The sequence below is a fragment of the Lachnellula hyalina genome (genome assembly GCF_007821495.1).
Source record: "Lachnellula hyalina strain CBS 185.66 chromosome Unknown contig00268, whole genome shotgun sequence".
Lineage (NCBI taxonomy): Eukaryota > Fungi > Ascomycota > Leotiomycetes > Helotiales > Lachnaceae > Lachnellula > Lachnellula hyalina.
The window spans coordinates 1-25,809 of NW_022157382.1; the positions used below are offsets into that span (position 1 = coordinate 1).

The 25,809-nt window shown below is 48.5% G+C and overlaps 10 protein-coding genes across 10 annotated transcripts; 6 read left to right on the plus strand and 4 right to left on the minus strand.

The window, feature by feature from the left end:
• Positions 1-914: 914 nt before the first annotated feature.
• Positions 915-1,510, minus strand: spm2 (Ubiquitin-conjugating enzyme; the record flags this gene model as incomplete). Its single annotated transcript, XM_031153408.1, has 4 exons — positions 915-1,055; positions 1,119-1,244; positions 1,306-1,385; positions 1,438-1,510. The coding sequence occupies 4 exons, from the start codon at positions 1,508-1,510 to the stop codon at positions 915-917; spliced, it is 420 nt and encodes a 139-aa protein (XP_031001240.1).
• A 319-nt stretch (positions 1,511-1,829) lies between these two features.
• On the plus strand, positions 1,830-7,134 carry mon2 (MON2-like protein; the record flags this gene model as incomplete). The annotated part of the gene is made up of 6 exons (XM_031153409.1): positions 1,830-1,907; positions 1,957-2,023; positions 2,072-2,452; positions 2,503-5,027; positions 5,078-5,291; positions 5,315-7,134. The coding sequence occupies 6 exons, from the start codon at positions 1,830-1,832 to the stop codon at positions 7,132-7,134; spliced, it is 5,085 nt and encodes a 1,694-aa protein (XP_031001241.1).
• A 310-nt stretch (positions 7,135-7,444) lies between these two features.
• LHYA1_G008490 (Uncharacterized protein) lies at positions 7,445-8,766 on the minus strand (the record flags this gene model as incomplete). The annotated part of the gene is made up of 2 exons (XM_031153410.1): positions 7,445-8,207; positions 8,279-8,766. The coding sequence occupies 2 exons, from the start codon at positions 8,764-8,766 to the stop codon at positions 7,445-7,447; spliced, it is 1,251 nt and encodes a 416-aa protein (XP_031001237.1).
• Positions 8,767-9,071: 305 nt separating this feature from the next.
• LHYA1_G008491 (Uncharacterized protein) lies at positions 9,072-9,976 on the plus strand (the record flags this gene model as incomplete). Its single annotated transcript, XM_031153411.1, has 2 exons — positions 9,072-9,095; positions 9,146-9,976. 2 exons carry the CDS (start codon positions 9,072-9,074, stop codon positions 9,974-9,976), a joined length of 855 nt encoding a protein of 284 aa, XP_031001236.1.
• Positions 9,977-10,469: 493 nt separating this feature from the next.
• On the plus strand, positions 10,470-11,634 carry fsr4_0 (Trans-enoyl reductase; the record flags this gene model as incomplete). Its single annotated transcript, XM_031153412.1, has 3 exons — positions 10,470-10,802; positions 10,858-10,986; positions 11,041-11,634. The coding sequence occupies 3 exons, from the start codon at positions 10,470-10,472 to the stop codon at positions 11,632-11,634; spliced, it is 1,056 nt and encodes a 351-aa protein (XP_031001235.1).
• A 339-nt stretch (positions 11,635-11,973) lies between these two features.
• hir-1 lies at positions 11,974-15,391 on the plus strand (the record flags this gene model as incomplete). Its single annotated transcript, XM_031153413.1, has 5 exons — positions 11,974-12,010; positions 12,105-12,179; positions 12,238-12,456; positions 12,515-15,262; positions 15,312-15,391. 5 exons carry the CDS (start codon positions 11,974-11,976, stop codon positions 15,389-15,391), a joined length of 3,159 nt encoding a protein of 1,052 aa, XP_031001234.1.
• Positions 15,392-15,852: 461 nt separating this feature from the next.
• KTR1_0 (Alpha-1,2 mannosyltransferase) lies at positions 15,853-17,518 on the plus strand (the record flags this gene model as incomplete). Its single annotated transcript, XM_031153414.1, has 4 exons — positions 15,853-16,064; positions 16,116-16,473; positions 16,518-16,808; positions 16,856-17,518. 4 exons carry the CDS (start codon positions 15,853-15,855, stop codon positions 17,516-17,518), a joined length of 1,524 nt encoding a protein of 507 aa, XP_031001239.1.
• A 3,418-nt stretch (positions 17,519-20,936) lies between these two features.
• On the minus strand, positions 20,937-21,853 carry MGM101 (Mitochondrial genome maintenance protein; the record flags this gene model as incomplete). The annotated part of the gene is made up of 2 exons (XM_031153415.1): positions 20,937-21,213; positions 21,282-21,853. 2 exons carry the CDS (start codon positions 21,851-21,853, stop codon positions 20,937-20,939), a joined length of 849 nt encoding a protein of 282 aa, XP_031001238.1.
• Positions 21,854-22,109: 256 nt separating this feature from the next.
• Positions 22,110-22,568, minus strand: COA4 (Cytochrome oxidase assembly factor; the record flags this gene model as incomplete). The annotated part of the gene is made up of 4 exons (XM_031153416.1): positions 22,110-22,178; positions 22,286-22,350; positions 22,409-22,440; positions 22,501-22,568. 4 exons carry the CDS (start codon positions 22,566-22,568, stop codon positions 22,110-22,112), a joined length of 234 nt encoding a protein of 77 aa, XP_031001243.1.
• Positions 22,569-22,654: 86 nt separating this feature from the next.
• On the plus strand, positions 22,655-24,903 carry BPL1 (Biotin--protein ligase; the record flags this gene model as incomplete). The annotated part of the gene is made up of 4 exons (XM_031153417.1): positions 22,655-23,382; positions 23,434-24,051; positions 24,100-24,371; positions 24,416-24,903. The coding sequence occupies 4 exons, from the start codon at positions 22,655-22,657 to the stop codon at positions 24,901-24,903; spliced, it is 2,106 nt and encodes a 701-aa protein (XP_031001242.1).
• Positions 24,904-25,809: the final 906 nt, after the last annotated feature.

Genomic DNA, 25,809 nt, shown 5'->3' on the forward strand with positions numbered 1-25,809 from the left:
AGCAGCTGTCGGGGCGGCGACGCGTGCCGATGCTCGCGTTCACAGACAGCGGCAAGATCCCGTTCCTGCGGTTCAAGAAGCAATCGCCGTACCTGTCGCGGGTGCTGCGGCAGAAGGTGGAGACGAGGGTGCGGCACCGGACTTTGTTGGTCACTCAGAAGGAGGATATTGAGACAGGGTCGATGGAGTGCGAGTGGGAGAGTCTTGTGTGTGATGAGTTAGAGCGCGAGGGGAAGGAGTGGGACGATCCGGATTGGGGCACTGATTCGATGGCTTGGGTGAGCGAGCCGATGGAGGGCTTGGAGAGGACTAAGTCGGCCATGTCGGCGGATAATAATAAGGCTGCTGTGGATTATAAGCGGATGGTGGATATTGTGAACCAGGAGAGGGTGCTGTGGGAGCGTGAGGGAAGGGAGAGGAGGCATGAGAAGAGGGAGGCGAAGTGGGCGGTGAAGAAAAAGAGGTGGGCGAGGGAGGCGGAGGAGTTGAAGATAAAGCAGGCAAAGACGGCTAAGGATTGATAGTGGGATACGTGGTTTACATTGCCAGCACAAAAGGGAAATGGGAATGGGGAAGTGTAAGAAATGGTATTATACGGCGTTTGGGATATACCATAATTGCACCTTCAGCGAGCTGTTCATGCATACAATATATAAATGTTGTGTAAAGCATTGCATTGCATTTCATTCATTTCTCATTTACTGCAAAGAAAGCAGAGCCGCAGAACCGTGAGACCCTGTTTCGCCGCGCTGATGCACCCATAACCGACCGCCATAAGAAACATGTATTGTTCCCTTATTCTTCCCAAGGCAAATCGTGTGAGACTGTCCCACCAAGAGATGTTCTCCTTTCTCACCCATCTCAATAAACATAGAGCTACTTCTGAATTCCAAATCATAGCAAGTCACTGCCACCTAATACGTAGAACCCTCCGCTGGTTGTGGCAGCTTCTTATGGTTAGGGTGTGCCATATATCTCCTCAATTCTATCAGGATAGTCTCCATGGTGTTGCTGTACTTCCAGTCGCTAAGGCACGGCAGCTTGGATGGGTCGACCTATTTACCAAACCGTCAATATCTACTTCCACAGAAAGCAAAAGAAGCTGTGTATACACGTACCACGCCATTCTTCGGGTTGACACACGGCAGGTTGATCTGGTTCTGGAACTTGATGGTCGGTGGCTTGTCTGGGTATTCGGCACCGCAGTGCATGGTCAAGGAGTAGATTCGGTTCTCGTGGACGCTCTGAGAGGGGATAGGGGTTAGTATAGGAGGCTGCAGGAGGGAGGGAGGGGTGGGCACATACGTGGGGAGGACCTAAGATTGTGCCGTTCCAGTTGGACATCAGGAGATCGTCACCTTCAGTAAGACCGTACGAGCATGCCTCTATGATAGTTAAGTAATTTGCGGTTGCACGTATCGAAGGGGTCGTGCTCACCAGCTCCAAGACCCTTCTCTCCCTTCTCCAACTCCTCCAGTAATCTGAAGTTGCGTGGTACTTTAGCTCCCATCTTGCCGGTTGTGTATTGTTGTTGTTATTGTTGCAAGTATTAAAGTTTTTGGAGAAGAATGTGTTGATGAACGATCAGTCCTTTCGTAGACGTTGAGCAGCAATAAAGTTGAGGTACACAGCAGGAAAACGATGATTCAGAAAGTCGATGGAGGGGAGGGGAGGATTGGAGGGGCAGGAACAAACGTCAAGGGCATCGGCGAAACACCGGTGAATTGCCTCAAGGCCACATCCACCTCCTCCAAAAGGGATCACAACGGACTCGCTCTCAGCTTTCATAAAACAATTGATCATGGATATATTGAGCCTAAATTCATAACATGACGGCCCAGATCCTCACTTCAGAGCTTACCAATCTGATACAGGAGAGTAAAAGGAAGCATACGGATCTGAGAAATGTGAGCTTACGTACCCACGCGTCCAAATACCCCTTACTAACAATTCAAGGCCGCTGAAAAGTCTCTAGATGAGCTCAAAGGCCTACGATCAACTTCTGAAGCTCAAATAGCTGCGGGTAAGTCTTCACGTTTACAAGCAATATAGGTTGACTAATTCAGTGCAGATCTCTCTCAACGTCCTAATTTCGTGACACCGTTCCTCATTGCATGCGGGACCAAGAATGTCAAGTTTACGGGCATTGCGATTGTATGCTTGCAGCGACTTATTGTATCCCATGCTCTTCCGAAATCAAGACTAAGGGAAGTACTTGAGGCGTTGAGGGAGGCTACTTCTGCTGGACTAGATGTCCAGCTCAAGATCCTCCAAGCTTTACCTTCTCTTCTCCAAAACTATGCGGATGATCTGAAGGGAGAACTTCTTGCGGCCGCGTTGAACATATGCACAATTCTTCAGGCGAGCAAGAATGGCATTGTCAACAACACGGCGGCTGCGACTCTGCAGCAGCTTGTTGTATCTGTGTTTGACAAGGTTGTGACTGAAGATAGTACGTCCTCTGTCAGAAATGTGATTATTGCATATCTAATACGAGAACAGGGATTGCCCTTGAAGTTCCCACTATTGGCGAAGCCCCCGTTGAGGATGGAACCGTACAACTTCGCGCGGCGGCTCTGGATGCGTACCGGGTCTTCAACGACTTGTGTCTTCTGACAGAGTCCCAGAAACCGCAATTCCTAAGGTCCACGGGCATGCCTCAGACCTTTGGTCTGGAGCTAATTGAGTCTGTTTTGACCAATCATTCGGACATATTTTTAACGCACCCGGAGCAAGCCAATGTCCTTCGTACCAGGGTCATGCCGTTCATTATCAGTTCCCTGTCCGAAAAGCTCAATTTTGCAGTCACTGTCAGAATTGTAAGGATTCTATACACCCTGCTTAGACGACACCTCAGCATCCTTTCATCTGAAGGTGAGATGGCTTTGGGTCTCCTTACGCACATGCTTGACCATGATACTGCGTTGTGGAAGAGGTCTCTGTGCATGGAAGTTCTGAGAGGCATTTTTGCTGACGCAGCGCTCATACGTCGAATATTTGCAACATACGATGCTCAAGAAGGCCGGAAAGCAATTCTAAGAGACCTTGTTGCAGCTTTTGTACGCATTAGTACCGAAAAGCCAGCCGTCATCGGCCTTGGTAACCAGTCTACTATACCAATGTCAAATCAAAGCGGGGGAACAGACCAAGGAATGCTCGAAGCAAGTGGTGTCCCTTCGATGATAAGCAGTTCAATTAGTTCGAGTGAGCCCTCCGCTGGGGTCAGCACTCAATGGAGTACGATGAGAGTTCCGTGCATTGATCAGCTCGACAAGACGGATCCACCCTTGATCCCGGAATCATATATCTACAGCCTCACACTTGCTTGCATAAGTGGCTTCTCTGAAGGTTTGGCGAAGTTCATTCTTCCTTTGACAGTTCCAGAGAGACCTCGAAAAAAGACAGCAAAGCAAGCAGAAACCGAGTCAGCGCCTGAGACTCCTGACAGTCGACCGAATCTGGATAGGCGATCTTCCACTAAGAAGAACCCAGTCCCAGTCAATCCACTAAGTCTCGAAGATCATCCCCTTTTCGACGACGTGAAAATATGTGCTGGAATTGTAGATGAATGCTGGCCTGCGATACTTGCGACTTGCTCGACATTTTTGTATGCCTCACTCGATTCAGACTATTATCATAGTCTGGTTAGATCTTTCCAAAAGTTTACTCATGTAGCCGGCCTTTTACGTCTTGCAACTCCTCGAGACGCCTTTCTGACCACTCTTGGAAAGGCGGCAGTTCCTCCAAATCTACTATCTACAAATACTAGCCAGACGACCGCACCAGCCACTCCTCCTGTAGAAGGTTCGAGTATGTTTAGCAATGCAAGGGGTTTGCTGAGTGTCGACAGCCTGGTCAGCCAAGCTTCTTCCTCTATATCGGAGCGCGGAAGACAAAATTCCATAGAATCAGGCCCAACGTCTCTCAACACTCGGAATCTCCTGTGCCTACGAGCACTTCTGAACCTAGGCATTGCACTCGGCCCAACTTTAAGCTCAGCGTGGGGCATCATCCTGGGTAATTTACAAGAAGCTGACTTAGTCCTCTTCTCAAGCACGAAGTCTGCGAGGACTCCGACCATAACCCCAAAGTCCGACAAACAAAATGCTGGTGACGACTCTTCATTGCTTGTGAACTTCGGCACTGAGATTAAAGCTGTTGAGACAGCTGCTGCAAGACTTCTCGAGAGCACCGTTGACTTTCCGAATGAGTCATTCTTAGAAGTCGTGACCGCGCTTTGCTCACTATTCGGAAGACAAGAGACTCCACAGCTGGTATCTAATTCTATTAGTCCTTCATCTCCTCAGTTGGAAGCACGACGACCCTCAGTACACGCGTACTCGCATAGAAGAATACAAAGTATCAATACTGCGCCCGCTACCCAAAACCAAGAAGATCTGTTTGCTTTGGCAAAACTGGGCGATGTTGCTAGTATCAACATTGATAGGTTTATGGCCTATAGTCCTGATGTTAGTGGCTGGGACGTCCTGACTACAGAAGTTAGCAAGGCAGCCTGTTCTACTACTACTCCCGCATCGGTCAGATTACGAGCTGCAGAGATCATTGTACGACTCGTCCTTGAATCCGCGACTGCAACACTTTCATTACCCGATGAACCTCGTAGCACAATTCAGTTGCGTCTCCTTCAAACTTTCAGGGGAGCATTGCAGCCGCTCGAGTCAAATGAGCGTGATTCATCTGTATCGACTCATGCCACAGATATTGACGTACACAAAGTGATTCTTGAGGGTCTGAAAAGCATTCTGGAACAGTGTGGGGAGACCTTAATCAGCGGCTGGGATATTGCTTTCGAGATAATCGGAAGTGTATTTGTCAAAAATGGCAACGATCACGAGCTCAAGGCCACCACCACTCGTTCATCTCGATTGATTCGATCCTCATTTAACTCTTTGCAACTCATCTGCTCGGATTTCCTCTCCTCCCTTCCCAATTACTGTTTCATTATACTCGTTGACACCCTTTATCATTTCTGCACGCAAGACGACGACCTTAACATATCTTTGACGGTGAAAAAATCTTGCTTATTTCCTTTTATCCGACATACTGACGTTTACAGACTGTAACATTCTTCTGGGTGTTGTCCGACTTCATCTCTGGTCGGACTAGCTCGTTTTCGTTGACTCACAACCTTATCCAGGGTTCTGACGAGAAAAAGCTTGTAGAGATGGCATCTGGAAAGGACCTGGCAATCTCTGATGCTGCGCTATGGATGCTTTTGCTTCTACGGCTGACAGCTGTCACGACGGATGAGAGACTAGAGCTGAGGAACAGTAATACTTTACATTGTCGTTAGCAAGGAACCCGCTGACCGTTGCTACAGGTGCCATACAGACGCTGCTCAGGATTTTCGATGCCTACGGAGACCAGCTTGGCCCAGAAGCATGGTCAATGTGCCTGCAGTCCGTCATTTTCAAGCTTCTTTCATCAATTGAAGAACAATTAGTGACGACGAGTGACCCTGAATCTGAGATATCAGATAAAGATCGAATTGGATGGAATGAGACTACAGTTGTTGTGCTTAATGGTATCACGAAACTACTAGCGGATTACCTAGATACTATATCTAGCCACCCGACGTTTGGGGAATCATGGGAAGCTCTGATTGAGCATTACAAGTCGCTGTTAAATTTCAAAGTCCTTGATATTAACACCGCAGTCTTTGATTCGCTGCGACAGATACTTTCGAGGGGCAACCTTGAACAGTCGAAGAAGACAGACTTCGATCGAGCTGCACTTGACTTGGCATGGGAACTCTGGTCTCAATCTCTGCCTGCTGTTGTACCCGACCCCTCAGATAAGAGATTTGACAACCAGAAGTTCTTGGTGGCATATGTCTCTGCACTGCAAGAGATCTACCGTCTTATACAGTTAGGCCTCAATGCCAAACGAGTGCAAAGAATGCTGACGCTACTTCGAGAAGCGATTCAACAAGCGAGCGCAGCAACGTACTCTGCAGATATTGAATACCTTACGCCATTGCAAACTCAAGTCCTAGAAGCTCTTAAGATGATCCGGACCGATATTGAAGGGGTTCCTGCGGCATTGATCGGCCAGGTATCGGAGTTCGTTGGTCTTGCGTTTGATGAAAGGGATACCAGTCCTGCAAAACAGCGTCCAACCTATGTCGCCCTGTCCAAAGCATCAATGAATTTAACAGTGAACCTCGTCCTTTCCCATTCATTGGACCACGGTATCTACACGAGTGGGGCGTTGACATCAGCTCTGACAGCACTCTCAAGACCAATCGTCCTCAAATACTCCTTCCCCATTACCACAAAGAGCGTATCACCCTGGCGCCAAGCAACAACATCCTCTCTCGCCATCTTAGCCGCAGTACTACCTGTTCTCACCAGGGCCAATCTAAAAGAAGACGTAATTCGCTCAATCTGGGCCTCAATCGTTACGATAGGCAATGCCATAACCACAGCTGACTGTTCCGATCTCGCCCCCACAATCGACATAAAGGCGGACCAGGACTTCGACATAACATGTTTCCTGACCTTGCGCGCACTCATTACCCCAGCTCTCGGCTCACCGGTCATCCCGGACAAAACAAGACGCATATACACCGAATCCCTCTTTCACACTTCTCTAGTCCACGCCCCTTCCCCTACCGACCTCCCCCCGAAGCAAAAACCCCACGACATCCTCTCCATCCTCTCCGCCCCCCGCAAAGGCTCTACAATCGACCCGCCCCCAACTCCCCGCGCAAGTATATCCTACATCTGCCTCTCCACGCTCCTCTCCCTCGTATCCCACCATTCCTCTTCTGCCGCGGAGATCAAGCTTGCACAAGCAGCCGCACCCTACCTAATCCTGCGCGCAGGCCTGACGCTGAGAGCTTATATCGCCGATCAACCACTTCGAGGATGCATGCCGCAGCCGCTAAGCCAGAGGAAGGAGCTGCTGTTCGTGTTGCGGGAGTTGGTGGCGTTGAGGTGTGAGACAGAGGCTATTCCTGAGGCGGACGGGGTGGAGAGTGAGGGCCGACGGCATTTGTTTAGGTTGTATCCGTTGCTGGCACGGGCGGTAAGGGCTGCAGGGAGGGATCAGGAGGTGTTGGAGTGGCTTGGGAGGGCGTTGGATGAAATTGGGGGGGAGTTTGGGGTTTGACGTGGTGGTGGTGGAAGCTTGATCTGTTTTATTTTACATTTGTATGAGTAAGGAATAGAAGAAGACTACTTCAGTGCTTTGCAGGACGTCTTGCTGGACACTTAGATGGGTTTGTGGTTGACTGATTTGAGATTATATTTGTACTTTTTTTATACCGCTACATGAGCTTACTGGTATTGAAAGAAGTGAGTTTTCGCCTCTATACTTATACGGAGTGATGCCTCCACCCTTAACATAATAGATGATACATGCCGCTTCTGTCCACTTGCTTCGCTATTGTACAATTTTTATTTTATCCTATGTTGTTTCCTCACTTCTTCTGTCTCGTAGCCTCGAACGAGCTCAACATGCTCCGCTTCATCTCATCGTTCGGGGACTCCCTTGCTGGTTTCTCGACTTCTTCCGAAGACTGGTGCTCCAGTGCCTTCGCAGCCATGGTCTTTGCCTGCGCATCTCCTACTTTGCCATAAACGGCCATAGCACTAGCAATCATGCTTCCGATATCCCCCACATTGCCAGGCACAACCACAGCCGTGCCCTCCTTAGCAAGATTGCCGAATGCATCCACATATTTCTCTGCGACGCTGAGACTGACAGCACCCTGAGCAGACTCTTGTCCCGTAGCAATACTCTTAGCCACAGCATCAATACCACCAGCAGTAGCCTTGGCCTTTAACAGAATAGCCTCCGCCTCACCAGTCGCCATGTTAATCTGCTCGCTCTTCAGCGCCTCAGAAGCAAGAATAACGCTCTGCTTTCGCCCCTCTGCAATATTGATAGCGCTCTGTCTCTGACCCTCGGAGTCCAAGATTTCGGCTCGTTTGCTTCGTTCCGCGGTCACTTGTCTGTGCATAGCGTCTACCACGCCTTCCGGAGGATGAATGTCTCTAATCTCGTATCGTAGACAGGTGACACCCCAGTCTTTGGCGGCTTCGTTGAGTACGTTCGTAATATTTGTGTTGAGGGATGCGCGCTCTTTGAGGACGTGATCGAGTGTTAGCTGACCGATTTCTGAACGCATGGTTGTTTGGGCCAGTTGCGAGATGGCGTATTCGGCATCTTCGACTCCGTAACTGATGGTAGATTAGTATCGCTATTGCAGATATACTGCCAATTATAATGGCAGAGAGAGAGAGAGCCTTACCTAGCTTTATATGCGTCGAATACTCTGGTATATAGAACTCCATCCAGGTCTAGAGTAACATTGTCTGCTGTAATAGCGCTCTGGCTTGGAATCTCAATCGCAGCCTCCTTCAAGCTCTTCACATATGCTATCCGATCGAGAAAGGGTACCAGAATAGCTAAACCAGGCGCAAGAATCCTGTTGAACTTTCCCATACGTTCCACAATCCATGCTGTCTGCTGGGGCACGAATCGAATAATGGTATTGGCAGGAAGGGAGGGCCGTTGGAAATATGTAGTCGGTCCATTTGAGCTACCACCTATCCCCAACAGACCTGAGCTTGGAGCGGAGGCTCTTGGAGTAAGGTGTAGTTGTCTACTTTGAAGGGCAGACAGTCTTGAAGTCTTTGATTTCGAGAGGTGTCGTATGGCCAAGGTGGCGGATGGCATGCCTCTGTTGACCATGCCAGGACCATTTAAGGCCATACGAGAGGCTGCTTGCAATGCCATTACGAGAAGGTCAAAACTGTGGTGCGAGGTTCTTGTTGTGTTCTCTGTAGCTCTCTGCCTTGTCAGCAGGCCGCGGTCGAGGCTAAATTTTGGTACGCGAGGCAATCATGAGGCCTGAATCGCGCCTTCCCAAACTACAGTATTCACTGCATTGTACAACCCTGCCCATCAAAGCGCCTGCATGCTAGAATTAATTTCTTAAATCGTTCTCCCGCATCCAAGCTTATTTACGCACAATATCCTCGAACGTACAGTCTACGTTACGACGAGGGATATCGAGGGGCGCAAGCTGACAGGAGGTCAAGATGTCCGAATACTGGAAATCTACCGTGAGCGATCTTCCGGAGTTTTTCAAAGGGTACTGCTAATATTTATATAGCCCAAATACTGGTGCAAGCACTGCAAAACTTATGTCCGGGACACGAAGCTGGAAAAGACAAACCATGAAGCCACTCCAAAACATCAAGGCAACCTCAAGCGCTTCCTGCGAGACTTACATCGAGGCCACGAGAAAGAAGAAAAGGACAAGGATCGCGCAAAGTCAGAGGTAGCACGACTGAATGGATTAGTTGCAGGTGAAGGTTCTGGGTCTGGATCTGGATCTGGGGGAAGCTATTCAAGTTCGGGATTCGGACGAGGGCCTACACCTGTACCGAAGCCACAAGCTACAGCTGGACAGAGAAAACAACAACTGGCGCAGCTGGCAGAAATGGGTGTTAGTATACCGGATGAGTTTAGACCAGATATGGCTATGGCTGGAGAATGGCAGGTCACTGCGGAGCGAATTGTCGAGACGGACGGAGAGAAGAAACCCGAAGCAATTGCTTTGGGAGTAAGGAAACGGACGGTCGAGGAGGATGAGGAAGAAGCCAAAGAAGCTAAGAGGTTGAGATGGGGTTCGAGATTCAAGACACATCCGGCGGAAGAAGACACCGATGATTTGGATGCCTTATTGGCCAATGCTACAAGGAAGGATGCAGTACCTGCTGTTAGTATTGAAGTTAAAGAGGAAGTCAAGCAGGAGGTCAAGGAGGAAGCCGACGGCGATATACCAAAGGTTGGGGAAGTCAAAAAAGAAGCATCAGATGGAGATACCAAGATCACCGAAGTTATCCCGCCTTCAGATGCCATCATCAAACCTGAGGGAGAGGAGGGCGCTCCTGGCGTTGTGTTCAAGAAACGCAAGGCCAAGAATATTCGACAAAAATGAATAAAAAACAAAAGTTAGTTCCCCCTTTTGCTTACCAACTTCTACATACGTGGTCTTTATCTATTACCAATAACGTCCTTTGACTCGGCTTTACGAGTATATCTTGTAACTGTCTTATGTCCTTCGGAAAATTTTTCCTTAGGCGTACAGGCAGGGGCGCACGATTATCCCTGACAGTGGCTGCCGGCTAGAGGGGCAAGTACCCCGCTGTGCCTCCGCTGGGCACTGGAGCAGTGACATAAGTGCTGTGGGTCTAGAATTGGACCGGATTATTAAGAGTCGAATGATGCTACTGTAGAGATGGCGTAAAAGAACTGACATCCACATGCATTTGTCAGGCAGGTCATGAAACTAAGTTTCCTTATAAGCAAGTACCTATATGAGTAGAAAATTCCGTACTCGGACGGCTTCCTTACATTCTTCGAGACAAGCGCTATTTACCGAAACCCATCCATCTTGACTTCAAACATTTACTACATTAACGCGCTACAACATGAAGGAAGCAATTGTCGCAAAGGGTCCAAAGGTCACAATCCACGATGTCCCTGTCCCGAAACCAAATGCGGACCAGGTTCTGATCAAAGTAATCTACTCTGGGTCGAACCCCAAAGACTGGAAGTTACCGGAGATGGGCAACACGCACAACTCTGGCGATGATATTGCAGGTCTCGTCGAGGCAGTTGGTGAAAATGTTACCGAGTTCAAAAAGGGAGATCGAGTTGCTGCCTTTCACCAAATGGCGGCCCCCAATGGAAGCTTTGCTGAGTACGCAATTGCATGGGACCACACAACCTTCCATTTGCCAACGAAGACCAGTTTTGAAGAGGTGGGACCTTTACCAGGGCAAATTCGACGTCAAAGTTAAGCTGATAGAAAATTAGGGCGCTACAGTTCCACTTGCAGCAATGACCTCTGCTATAGGCATGTACTTGCGCCTTGGTCTTCCGGAACCTTGGGCTGCAACGACTACTCCTATCCCTTTAATAGTCTATGGCGCATCTGGTGCAGTTGTAAGTGTAGCTGGCTTGAAGAAACGCAATCATCATAGCTAATTCTTTATACAGGGAGCTTATGCGGTCAAGCTCGCTCGGGCGTCGAATATCCACCCAATCATCGCTGTTGCAGGAAAAGGTCAGAACTTCGTTGAATCGCTCATTGACAGAAGTAAGGGCGATACAATTGTCGATTACAGAAACGGGGACGATGCGGTGGTATCTGGTATGAAGGATGCACTGAAGAAGGCTGGAGTGAACGAGGTTCGTTACGCTTTTGACGCAATCAGCGAACACAACAGTTTTATGAACATTAGCCAAGTGCTGGCGAAGCAAGGAAGCAAGATCACTCTAGTTTTGCCATGGGGAGACTTTTCGGCAATTCCCGATTATATTAAGCAGGAAATAACTATGGTTGGCTGCGTCCACATGGATATAGAGGCAGAAAGTTCGGAGGGCAAGGCTGGCATCAAGACTGGGGCCAAGGATTTCGGTTATGTGTTCTTCCGACTCTTCTCCCGGGGACTCCAGGAAGGATGGCTTACAGCTCATCCATATGAAGTTGTTCCAGGCGGCCTGAATGGTTTGGAGACAGCGCTGTCGAACTTGAAGAATGGAGTGAACTCGGCTACTAAATACGTCTTCAAGATTGAGGATACTAAGTAAGGCATTAAGTCCTGATAGCAATTGAAGGAGCGATATTTGAAATCCTATATAAAGCTAGCGATGCTATAGGTATTCAAAGAATACCCTGCGTAAATCATGAGCCTGTAGAACCGTTTGAAGAATGAATATATCCACTCCACTCCCTTTCATCCTTGCTTGTTTTGTGAAACCTGCACCGCTTATTATTTAGACGCCGTTTTTTCTAAAACAAGCGCCTTGGGTGAAGCCAAGCGAAGTGCTTACAGCAAGTCATAAAAATAGTCGCGACAACGCGACGCTGTGATCAACTTGCCAGCAACAACCCGATGATGCACATCCACCATTTCTCTCGCCGCAACCATGAAATTCATTAAGCCCAGTTGGCTCACCCATTCCGGTAAGTCTAATTGAGTATTTGATCTCGATGGCACTCAGTCACAGCTCCAGAACACCTGGCTAACTTCTGCGCCTCGTCGCGCGCCAACGCCTAGGAGAACAGAAAGATTTCGAGGTCTATAGTTGTCACGTATCGCCGGATGGGAGCAGGCTCGCTACTGCGGCAGGAGGTAAGAGATCCATAGAAAAGAAATTGAGGGCGCAAGGGCTGATGGGGTGCTGCGACAGATGGCCATGTGCGAATATGGTCCACCGATGCCATTCTCCAGGCAGGAGATCCGAACTACTCCAAGCCCAAGCAGTTATGCCATATGAGCTATCATTCGGGGACGATTCACACTGTCAGGTTTTCCCCAAATGGACGTTGGCTGGCGTCGGGCGCAGATGACAAGATTATCTGCATTTACCATCTCGATACGAATCCGCCAGCGCATTCCGCTTCATTCGGTATGCGAGACTTGAAGCGATGCTATGAATCAAAAATAGTGGCTAATTGGCGAAATAGGAACAAATGAACCACCGCCCGTTGAGAATTGGAAAATCCTAAGGCGGTTGATTGGACACGAAAACGATGTACAGGATCTGGGTTGGTCCTACGATTCCTCGATACTGGTCTCCGTCGGCTTGGATTCGAAAATCGTAGTTTGGTCTGGGCATACATTCGAGAAACTGAAAGTGCTGTCTGTTCATCAAAGTCATGTTAAAGGCATTACATTCGACCCGGCGAATAAGTACTTTGCGACTGCCAGCGATGATCGCACAATCAAGCTCTTTCGTTTTACATCTCCGCCTCCTAATGCTACCTCCTACGACTCGATAAATAACTTTGTTCTCGAGCATACCATCGTTGCACCCTTTGCGTCGTCCCCTCTCACAACCTACTTCCGAAGGTGTTCTTGGTCGCCGGATGGAAATCACATTGCCGCAGCAAATGCGGTCAATGGACCTGTGAGCTCAGTCGCTATTATAAATCGAGGATTGTGGGATAGTGATATAAATCTTATTGGCCACGAAGGACCGACGGAAGTCTGCACGTTCTCTCCACGTTTGTTCAGCAGGCAGGAGTTCACCCCGGAAACTACAGATAATAGCGGTTACAGCACCCAAGCGCTGGTTACGGTTATCGCATGTGCTGGACAAGACAAAACTTTGAGTATTTGGAATACTAGTTCTTCGAGACCTTTGGTGGTATGTCAAGATTTGGCTGCGAAATCGATATCGGATCTTGCATGGACTACGGATGGCTTGACGATTTTTGCATCAAGTTTGGACGGCAGTATTATTGCTATTGAGTTTGAGCCAGGCGAGCTTGGTCATATTGCTCCCTGGTCGGAAAACGACAAGGCTTTGCAGAAATTTGGTGTTAATCGAAGGGGTGTTGGTGTTGTAGAAGATGTTGCTGCGCTGCTTCTTGAAGATAGAAGTAAGGCTGGAGAATTACGAGGAGCTGAGGGGCGAATGGGCGCGCTCATGGGAGATGTGGCATCGAATCCCCCACCTGTATTGAATGGAAATGGAAATGGAAATGGAGCTTCGACACCAATGGCCGGAATAGTTCCTTCTCAGCCGTTGATACCAAACGGACGCCCGGCGCAAGATTCACCCGCCCCAACACCTGCACCGGCTGAGGATATAAATTCTGCTAAACTGGATGCCATGAAGCAACGTGTGACTATTACAAAGGAGGGGAAGAAGAGAATTGCGCCACTGCTTGTTTCATCATCTGGCACGGGATTATCATCACTACCCCAGTCCCAGTTGATGGCAGCAAGTTCTAGCAACGCCCAGAACGACGCTCCGCATTCAATATTAGATCTGTCGAAGCCCTACGACGGCCTTCCAAGGGGAGGTTTATCAGCCATGTTGCTTGGAAACAAACGAAAGGCTGTTGTACTGGACGACGAGGAACTCGAGGACCAACCTAACAAACGACCTTCTATGGGACAATCTAATGGGCCCGTTCAGATTATGGTCAATGGAGTCAATGGTTTAGAGCCTGCGATCCCCGCCCCGCCCCAAAATGGAATCGTAGTGACCCCCGAGTTCATTCGACCGGCGGTCATCAACCCCGCTCTTTCTGTCAGCCAAGTGCGATTAGGGGTTCCTAAAGTACGAACACATATTTTAAGATCCCTTGATCGTGGTACTTTACCACCACCAAATCCTGGGACCAACGGTAATAACGGAGTAGAAGAGTCTTCGAAAGCCGTAGACGATGTTATTTTCGAAGCTCTGAACCCTGGTCCTAATCCAGCACAAATAAGAGATCCATCCAAAATCAGTGCGACAAAACGAGGCGTCACTCTATGGCAAGACTTTCTGCCTAGAGCAGTTATTCTCGTTACCGGAAACAAGAATTTCTGGGCGACTGCGTGCGAGGACGGAAGCATTTACACCTGGACTCCAGCTGGAAGAAGACTACTTAACGGTTTAATTCTAGAAGCGCAACCTGTCATAATTGAGTGCAGAGGGTGGTGGCTGCTTTGCATCACGGCAGTTGGCATGTGTTACGTCTGGAATCTCAAATCACTTTCAGCACCGCACCCCCCTGTGTCTCTTGCGCCGATATTGGACATTGCGATGCACTCTCTAGGTACACATACCACAAGTGGTCCGGGTGTAACATCTGCACACTTGAATTCCAACGGCCATATTATTGTCACGTTGAGCAATGGCGACGGATACCTTTACTCGCCAAAGATGTTCGTGTGGCAACGCTTATCAGAGGCTTGGTGGGCCGTCGGCAGTCAATACTGGAACTCGAACGACTCTTCGATCAGCAGCTTACAATCAACTGGTGTTGGTCCTGACTCACGACGCGATGGCGAGGTCACTACCTCGAATATTTCTGCTGGTATTATCCCCTACCTCGAGCGCCATACAACAAATGAAGTACTGCTCAAAGGAAGAGCGTACCATCTCCAACGTCTTATTAAGAGTCTGCTCGCTCGAGATGGTTTCGAAACTTTTGAATCTGGTGTTAGTATTGCTCATCTCGAAAACCGCGTTGCAGCAGCTCTGCAACTGGGTGCCAGAGACGAGTTCAGGATATATTTAGTCATGTATGCGAAGCGATTAGGTGCCCAAGGGCTGAAGACAAAGGTTGAGGAGCTTTTGCGGAGTATCATGGGTGGTATTCTCAAAGAAAAAGAAGGCCCAGACTCTGAGAAAGGCGAGGGCTGGCTCAGTGAAGATGAGGAGCTCTGTGGTTGGGATAGGAAGGAGCTCCTGAAAGAGGTTGTACTAATACTTGGTAAGTTTCCCTCGCGCATGCAGTTTGACTCAAGCTAACTTATATCCAGGGAAATTCAGAGACTTGCAGCGATTGACAGTCCAATATGCAAGAGTTCTTGGCCTCGAGGACGATGAAAACGGGGCTTGAGCTGTTGTGTACTTGCTCATTTTGCGATGGCGTTTTAGGTATTTGGGGTGTCGCCAGTACAGGGCATAAGGAATTCCGGATTCAGACACCAATGTATCAATGTATATCAAGAAATTTTGTGCCATAGCTCATAAAAAAAAGTGAGCTCTTCTCCTGAAGCCTGCGTCTTATCAAGTACGCCATTCAGGTGCAAGAACTTGTTACATAAATCAGCGAACTTCTCATCGAAACTAGGTAAGTACTCGGATTTCTGCTTTACCGTTTCCTTCCGTAGCAAGTGCGATAGGGGAAAATAGAGGAAACAAGCTCGATATCTTCAGATGAACGCCTTGGTACCTCTTTCCTCGACAGGTATTAGCTGATTCGTACCTTCCGTTTCCATCGTCAACTCAACAAATTCTGGTCGTGTCCCATTCTCAAGACGCAATGCACCCGACGTTCTTGGTACGAACATTTCAAACATGCCAGAACGAAACTTTAGGTCGTTCAGCGGCCGTTCCTTTCTTTCCTATACGCCCATCCGCTCCATCTCCTCTGGCAGCAGCAAATGGTCTTCCCTTAGTCCTTCCACAGATTCGACAGCATCCTGGCCCACGCCTTCGAAATCACTGAAGGGAAACTCGAGGTGTCCTCGCATATTTTCTGTACCCGGGTTCGCTTCCATTCGGCAGCAGTAAGTTCACATGTGACTTACAGTGACGGGTCATTCCTGACAACCTGGCAGTGCATCTCCCAAACAAATTGCCTTCGTCCTCGCCGGCATTGCCTTTCTGCTTGTGCTCCTGCTACCAGCCCATACGAGCCAACGCTCCTCTATAGCAGACGTCCATTCCCTAGGTGGCTCCCAACCAATTCGTGCCTACTTTCCCGAAGATGCCAATAAGAAAGGACCGGATCCAATACGATGGCTTGAACAGAACTCTAACAACAAATATGCTGTATCGAAGGGTCTTCCTGCTCCCTCGTTGGGTTGGAATAGAAGGCCGAAGGCGGCGTTGATTAGTCTAGTGCGGAATTCGGAGCTGGAGGGTATAATGCAGAGTATGCGACAATTGGAGTTTAGGTGGAATAGGAAGTATCAGGTAAGTTGAGACATTGTTACTGAAGAAACCGCTAATTTTGGCAGTACCCATGGATCTTCTTCAATGACGAGCCGTTCACAGAAGAATTCAAAGCCGCGACCAAGAAACTTACATCTGCGAAATGCTACTATGAAGTTGTTCCGAAAGAACATTGGTCACTTCCTGACTGGATTGATCAGGGGAGATTCATGAATAGTCTAGAGTATCTCGGAACTATTGGTGTCGGGAAAGGGTGGCTGGTCAGCTATCATCACATGTGCCGCTGGAACAGTGGGTTCTTTTACAAGCACCCCTTTCTGAAGAATTATGATTTCTATTGGAGGGTTGAGCCAGATGTAATTGTTCCATCCCCAATCTCCACCACAAGCTGATACATTTCCAGGTGCACTATTTCTGCGACATCGACTACGATGTCTTCCGCTTCATGCGGGACAATAATCTCAATTATGGCTTTAATATGAATATCCTCGACGATGCTCGCTCGTTTCCCTCCCTCTGGACTCGTACCCGCAACTTCGCAGCCACTCACCCACATCTCATCCATCCTGAAGCAGACCTAGGCTGGCTGCTTGACCCATCAAATGGCGGAGAATATAACAGCTGTCAATTTTTCTCCAACTTCGAGATCGGCTCTCTGAATTTCTGGCGCGACGAAGCGAACGAAGCGTACTTTGACTGGCTTGACAAAGCGGGCGGCTTCTACTATGAGCGCTTCGGTGATGCTCCAGTCCATACTCTGAGTGTTTCAATGTTTCTCCCCAAGAGGGAGATTTGGTATTTCAGGGATATTGGGTATCAACACGATATAAATCATCATTGTCCCCCGCATCGAGAGGGGAAGTGTAGTTGTGAACCAACGAGGATAGATGAAAATTTCTATAGACTTGTTCCGTCGGAGAGCACGCAGAGGAAGCCGAGTGATACCTGTATTAGGCAGTTCCTTGGAGGTGAGTGGTTGAAGAAGAAGGAGGGTTGGACGATGTTGGGAGAGAAGGCTTTTGGTGGGGATGGATATCATGGGTATGAGCTTGTTGGAGATGAGTGAGAACTAGGCATGTATTGAACAGTTCCACAGGTCCAGATATATGCTTCATTTGATTACTTAAGAGCGATATACCAGACCCTCAATACTAGCTGTGAGGCTCGAACAGAGACTTATATCAGGGTGACTCAGCTCAAGATAGGGGCAACGTTATAGAATTGCTACGCTTTTCATCTCGAGTAAAGATTAGCATACCTTACTCAAGTATAGTCGTTATGCTTCCACCAGGTCCCATTTCCGCATACGACTGCGACCCAGAGCCACTCCTGACCGCCTGGTGTTACTTATATATACAGCTACGGCTAAGATTCACTTCTCACCGCCCAGGTTCACAGACCCCAATGTAACCCAAGATAAGCAAAAGCTCGTCAACAAATACATGGGCGGCCACTTGGCTTGGTGGTTCAGGTCAAAGTGTATTCCTTGTGTGAAGGAAGTCTGGGCTTCGACTTTAAGCTAAAAAATTCGACAATGCAAGGGAGCTTAACTTGCAGATCGCCATTTCTCTCTCTCTTCTGGTCAATTGATCGATCGATAAAAAAACCAACCTCTTGGAGGGCGGGTTTCTAGTCAGACTAGCGCTTCGGCGGTGGTCTTGGATAGTTTTGTCGGTTTGGTTGGTGGATGTTCTTTGTTGTGTTTTTTGCGGGGGTGCTAAGGGGAAGTTGGGGACGGAGTATATAAGTTCAAATAGCAAAAGCATTTAGTAAACAGATCAATTAAACATTGGTTTGCGGGGTGCCTTCAGCAAGGAGGATGAGGCCCGAGGGAGCAACGGATATTCACTAATGGAAAAGAACTCCAAATGAGGACATCTTTTTTGGTAAGATTGCTTCGTTTATCTATATATAATTTTCAGGTTCTGTTTATACAGAATACCTTTTTATCAAGTAAATGATAAACAGCTCACGAACTTTTAGGGGTAGAGAGGCGAGAAGGGGAAGGAGGGATGCTATTCATCAATGGGCCAAGACTTTGTGGTCTTGGATTTATATTGATAGTTACCTAGATAGGTCATAGATGGAGAATGAGGGATATCATACAAGTGAAGATATTCCATGCTGACTTCAAACAATATGAAGACTCGTGTCAACTAACCCCCAATGTCGGTTTCGCATACTGACTTCCACGTATATATGATTTCTTCTAGAGAGCAGCTTTTCGTCGACAACTTGATGGTATTCACCAATGCACTCGCTAGCAGGCATGCAGGCAGGTATAATTGTCTTAAGAAGAGCCCTATCATGTCATATTTCTATTGCCCCAAGCACTATGGACGCCAGCCGGTTCGGAGTGGATAATTCCCTCCAAGCTTCCTTGACTAGAAATCTAATTCCTAACCATGAATTCCATCTCGCTAAAAGACAATCCGCAACTGATACCCCGTTTAACACCAGTTCCAGTCTTAATGCTACACTAACTAACATACATGTTTCCACTTCTTCCCCTCGCAAATTTTCTCCTCTGTCAACACCCTTATTTATGAATAAGATCCATATTCTGTATCGGCCACGGCCGCATAAAAACATCCGAAGGCCTCGGATGAGGATCAACCTCTTCAATCTCATACTTATATTTATCCAAATCAAGCGTCACAGAAGGCTTCCCAACACCCCACCCAGACATCCCCCCACGCCTCCCCAATAAACATCCCCGGGTGGAAAGCAGTCATCAGCAGAGTCGCAAGAAGCATCATCCCGCCTTCCAGAACCATGAACGCTACCTCGTTATTCGCGAGCCGCGACTTGAAGCCGTTTGCTAGCTCCGCGACGCGGAATATGGAGCGCGTGAGAATGAGGAGCGTTGCGAGGATGAATGCTGGGTGGAAGTTAGTTTGTGAGAAGCAGGCAGGACAGAAGGAGGCGGGGGCATACCAGCGAGGAAGAACTTGAATCCCCTTGCATCAGGCGGTGCTTCTTCGAGGCTTTGCTTCGCCCAATTCGTGGCACGAAGGACCCTCCTATCTCTGCGCACATTCCATAGAAACTCCCCGACGAGGCCTATGAAGACCGTCAAAGATATGACCTGAAAAGCTAGACCAGCTACCATGACATTGGTACCCATCTTCGCGCTCGCAAGTGTCGATGCTGTATCTGCTAGGGCGCCGCCCACGGCTTGCAGAACTAGAGCGATAGAATCGGCTGCGATGAAGGCGAGCGTGTATTGCTTGGGCGTGATGCGGGAATTGTGCGATCCGTAGTGCATGATAATGCGAGAAAGAGTGAGATACAGCGCTGCTGTGAAGAACACGGGAGCGATTGTCAGGCAGATGATATTTCTACCGCTCACATTAGCACGAAATCCCCTCTTCTTTTTGCAGAGTATTTTGGAAAACCTACATCAAGAAAGGACCGGAGGCAAATAGCACAAAGTGCATTTGCACACGAGCACAATACCCCACGATCTCGAGAATCAATCCACAGCTCATAGCGACCGTGAAGCTATGCGTGCGATAGAAACCCCAGAAGATAATTTGAGCCACCAGGAGAACCCCGAAAATCGACGTCAGGGCAAGGTTGCCAGCGTACGTTGGAACATATTTCAGCACCGCGTAATCGAGAGAACACAGCTCTGGAGTGCATTGTGAGAGCAAGGTGACGCTGGGATTTATGCCAGGTAGACCAGTTACATTGACAGACATGATGATAGATACCCTTTCCTCCACAATATCGACAAGTGAAATGAGTGTGAGTTGTTTATAGCATAGAAAAGGAGCGTGAGATGATTCGAAAATCAATTGATTGATTGAACTTTCAATCCGGGGATGTCATGGGAAAGGAAATATACTTATGGGATTCTGGCCGCCAACGGCGTTGGGTATAACACAGGGAAAGGAAGAAACAAAGGATTTGTTCGACGTTGGGGGTGCATGAGGCTGAGTTGCGATCCTGCGAATTGCTTAGCGAAACGACTCCTGCGGTGTCATTCGTCGAGTTCAGCCCTGATGGATCAACGATCTGCTGAAAATAGTTCTCTGGGATCTCAGGCGGGGCTTAAACTTGCACAAGCTTGTTTGAATGTAAGATTGTGGGGTTGTCGTTTCATTGATCGTCTGGCTAGAATGCTTAATTGCCGCTTGGACAGCTTCCACGGCATTTGCCCAGAGGTCAAAAAGAGCTAACTGCACGTTGTCGCTTTGCATCAATGGTCATCCTAGTCTTTGGACGCCAAAAATTGTTGACTGCATCATTGCAGTAAAGCGTTGGTAGAAAATCGCTGGAATATCTGGGAACTCACTATCAATCACTACGTACCCAGTGACAGCGATGCTTCGGGCCTGGTGGATGAGAGGGATGGGAGCTACCCAATGCAACACATGTATGTAGGTATCGCAAGTTCTATTATACAGTCGACGATGCGTTCTAGATCCAAGCGAACAAATGCAGCTCGTGTACTCGCTGGTACGTATATGTACATCTCTCTATGCGCCGAACTTTGACTCCTTGTATGGGTATCTGACCTCGTCGTCCTTCCTCAACCACATCTGCTTCTTCTTTTTGGATGGCACATGCTCCACCCAGACCTGCTTCGCTTTATCCTTCATGAACTTGCGTATAAATCTGGGGTCCCATAGCTCGCTGGCTACTCCTAGGTCTTTGCAGCATCGCATCAGGGCATTTGACTTGCAGCCTTCGGTGGCGGTAGGAATGCCCTCGGGGGAAAAGTAATCTTGTTCGCCTCGTGCTACGGATACTAACCTGCAGATCGAATAGCTGATTAGTCCCCGACCTGGTTCAAACAGTACATACAACAGAACTAAACTTACCTTCCATGTGCGACGAGTGCGTATTCTCTAGTGATGCTCTTTGGGGTAACAATTGTCTCCCCTCTTGGTGCCAAACCCCAGCCTCCTGGTCCAAACGACCTGTTCAATATCCTCCTGTACTTGATCTCGGGCAAATATATAATCCCATCTGGTTTGACTTCCACATCATCGAAAGGTATAGGCGCGAGCAGCACATCCGCAGCCTCCTTTGAGAAAGGCTGGCTTGACAGTCCGTGAAACGACCGAGTCCAGTCCACCTGTCTGACCCCTTCGTCGAGAATGAGAGGCTCATCTGCCAGGCCGCTGCTCATATCTTTGATTGGCGATTGATCATCTATGGACGCTGGCTTCGCAGCAGGTTTCGGTGCAGGAGGTGGAGGTGGTGGAGACTTCGTCGCATCGTTGGTCTTGCGGGCATATGGAGCCGCCGCATATCTCGATGTTGAGGAGAATGGTCTATGAAGGCATTGCGAGGCCGTCGGTCGGGAAATACTCGATCTTAATAGCCTTGATTGTACTGAAGACGCTTCTGATAGCCCAGAGCGTGCAGCTCTTGGAATTAGAGTTGCCATGGTTGATGTTGGACGGAGGTTGCACGCGAAGGTCGCGCGATGTCTTCAAATATCGCGCTGGAATCTTGGCGACAATATTTGGGGAGAGAGAAAAAAAGCATCAAATATATTCCAAATCATAAAACGCAAAGAAGGGGTTTGACCATGGATAGTAAATAGAGGAGATGTTATATTGATGTTTCTACAGTTTGTTGGTATAATTGACCCAAGGGCCCTCTCTTCGTAAACTCCATGATCACAAGATTTTCGCCACCAATCACACATCTTTCATTCCCGTCCTTTGATCATTCTGATGCTGCTTCCAACACTTCCTGAAAACCTCCAGCTATAGAGAAAAGACGAACGTCAGCCTGCGATTCATTCCCCATGGTTGACTGGCACACGTGATGTCAAAGGCTAAAGCTAAAACCTCAAAAAGGCTGATTTCCTCACCTCGTTCTTGCATAACCTCCAGTCCTTCTTGTCATAATAGCAATCGTTCATCTTGGTATTCTCCGCTGTATAGATTGTAAGAAAACGAATCTGGAAGATCGAAGCTCGGCATTATCCACTTACCCGCACAGCCGGTACTGAAGATCCGCTTGTCCCTGCATGAAGCCAGTTGATTAGTGTGTTGGGACTTGGGTCGTTGGGATCAGTCTTCTCACCAGTCATCAGGCTCATCATCATCTTCAATTGCTGCCACCTGCTTCGAATCGCTCTCTGATTTCGACATTGCTTGGATTTTGGATATTTAAAAGAATCGTAAGGTGTCGGAAGGGTCGGATTTCTCGGCTGATACCCGGCCAAGCAATCGTCAACATGGTGACCAGAAGAATGAATGTTTTGGTCTATTCTGGTATGTGGCCTCAATTACAAGTAGGAAAAAAACTATTGTTGACGCTCAAAACAGGCAATGGAAGTACTATCGAGTCTGTTAGGCACTGCTTGTATACACTTCGTCGTTTGCTAGCACCAAATTATGCAGTCATTCCCGTGACAGATACTGTTATTCTTAAGGAGCCTTGGACGTCTTCTTGTGCCCTTCTGGTTTTCCCTGGGGGTGCCGATCTAGGATATTGTCGGTCTTTGAATGGCGAAGGCAATCGGCGAATTGAGCAATACGTCCGTCGAGGTGGCGCTTATCTTGGATTTTGTGCCGGAGCCTACTATGCGAGTTCACGGTGCGAATTTGAGGTCGGAAATGGGAAACTTGAGGTTGTTGGACCTCGAGAGCTATCCTTCTTTCCGGGAACTTGTCGAGGCTGTGCATTCAAGGGCTTCATTTATCACAGTGAAGCTGGAGCCAAAGCAGTGGAGCTGAAGGTCATCAAAGAAGCATTTAAGACTGGGATATTGCCACAAAATTTTCGGTCCTATTACAATGGTGGTGGCCTTTTTGTGGACGCGGGCAAATTTGCAGATAAAGGTGTTGAGATTTTGGCAACGTATGCGGATCAGACTGATGTGGAAGGAGGGGATCGACCTGCCGCAGTTGTATATTGTAAAGTTGGCGAGGGCGGGGCATTATTGACAGGTCCTCACCCAGAGTAAGCTCCCCCGCCAGTGTCAAATTACCCACTAACGAACGATTTGATTAGATTCGCTGCGGTAAACCTCGATCCCAACTCTGATGGGCCAGGATATCCAAAAGTTGTCAAGGCAATGGCTGAGGACGATGAATCTCGAGTGAACTTTCTAAAAGGATGTTTAGCAAAGTTAGGGCTTGTGATTAGTCAGGAGACATCTTCGGTACCTTCCCTCTCTCGCCTTCATCTCTCATCACAGCATCACTTTTCCATCTCAGAATTACTGGCATCATGGGAAAGCATCATCAGCAAGGAAGATGGTGAAGAATACATCCGAGCAGAGCATGACACTTTCCATCTTGAGAAGCAAAGTTCACGATGGTCACTAGGGTCCCTTGTTAAATCACTTCCTTTGCCTAGAGTGTCTAGGGAAGGTGAGGAGCATGTGGCTGACCAAACGGCCGATGCGGTGTCGGTTGACAGAATAGTCGATTATAGTACCATCCCCAAGCGCATCATCCCACACGAGACAGAATGGCCAGGAACAAAGGAGACGCCCTATTTCAATCATCACTCATTTTATGCAAATTTGCAACGGTATCAACGGGAGGGAACTGGGGAGGCCGAGGAATTTGGGAACACCTTACTTTACGGAGAGGTTGTGACCAGCACCAATACTTTATTAGACAAGTAGGTACTAAAAGGTTCTCTTGAAGGAATGATGCTGACTAGAAGAAGGAATGCAAAGCTTCTCGCCCACCTCCCCACGGGCTTTACTTGTACAGCTACTACACAAGTTGCTGGTCGTGGCCGTGGCTCGAATGTTTGGGTTTCGCCGGCTGGATCATTGGTCTTTTCAGTCTGCATGAAGCACCCAATGGCGCTGAACCCTACCGCACCTGTTGTCTTCATACAGTACCTGGCAGCTATAGCCATCGTCGAGGGCATCAAATCATATGACAAGGGATACAAGAACGTACCAGTAAAACTGAAGTGGCCGAATGACATATGTAAGTTCGACGGTCTGAGGAAAGAGTCCAGCTAACCCAACCAGACGCACGAGATCCTTCGAAACCTGGCAAAAAAGAATATGTCAAGATTGGCGGAATCCTCGTCAACTCATCTTACTCAGCTGGAAACTACGACCTCGTCGTTGGAATAGGCCTCAACACCACCAACGCAGCCCCAACCACATCTCTCAACGCTCTTCTCCCAGCTGGTCTCACACCTTTCACCCTCGAGAAGCTCCTTGCCCGAATCTTGACCAAGTTCGAAACCATCTACAAGAGCTTCTGCAGAACAGGCTTCGATCGCAAACTCGAACAAACCTACTATGACAACTGGCTTCACACAGACCAGATCGTCACCCTTGAAGCGCAAGGCGGAGCGAGAGCTAGGATCAAGGGCATTACGAGGACTTGGGGTATGTTGCTTGCTGAAGAGCTGGGATGGGAGGATCGCCCGACTGGTAAGGTTTGGGAATTGCAGAGTGACAGTAATAGCTTTGACTTCTTCAAAGGCCTGTTGAAGAAAAAAGCTTGAGAAGAGGTACTGTACATGTTTTGATTGTTTGAGACAAAAGTCCGGATAGATTTCCCAATAGACAAAGCGGCTCAGGCCGATCAACTTGACCTTGAAATCTTGCTTTTCATTTCAAACTGGTTTAGCAACGGCTGCTGTGCCACCAAAGCTGTACTACATTGCAACTCTTGTTTGCAGTACACCGTGAACTTTGCTTTGCAGGGGCATGAATACCCGATCTCATTGGTCTTGCGTGTGTGTGACAGTGTATTCATTCGTTCCAATTTGTGGTTCCAGCTCATCGCTCATCTTGCACTGTGAAAATGACTTGCTTCATGCATCATGTGATATTATTTCGTTTTATTTGCTTGATGACTCCTGGCCGAAGATACAATATAACAGTTGAAACAAGATGTCTACTCCAAAGCCTTGGATCCATGTTTCAAACGCCAAGCGGCGTCTTTCGTGACAGTCTCCTCTCTCACCTGGACCCTCTTCGTCCTTCTCTCTATCTTAGGACCATAAGAAGAAGAAGAAGAAGTCCCCCTCTTCCGCCCCTCCACCCCCCTGTCCGGCAAACTCCCAACCACGCACCCCCCACCTCCCCACGCAGCCCCCGCAGCAGCCTCCCAAGTCTTGCTCACATCCAACACCATATCCCTCGTATACCACAACCTACAATCAGCCACCTGCCTCACAAACTGCGCCGGCAGCCCGTCCGCGACATGCTCCGGCAAGATGACGTCGCGGATATTCGCGCCCGCCTGGCTGCTGTATATCAAGGGCGTCGTGTCCGGCCGGTGCGCTTGGATGAACAGGTAGTCCGGGTCCGGGTACTGCACTAATTGCATCTCGCGGTTGCTCTGCTGGTACAGATCTGTCCATGTTGCGAGCAGCCCGCCGCGCACGCCGCCGACGCCTTGCATG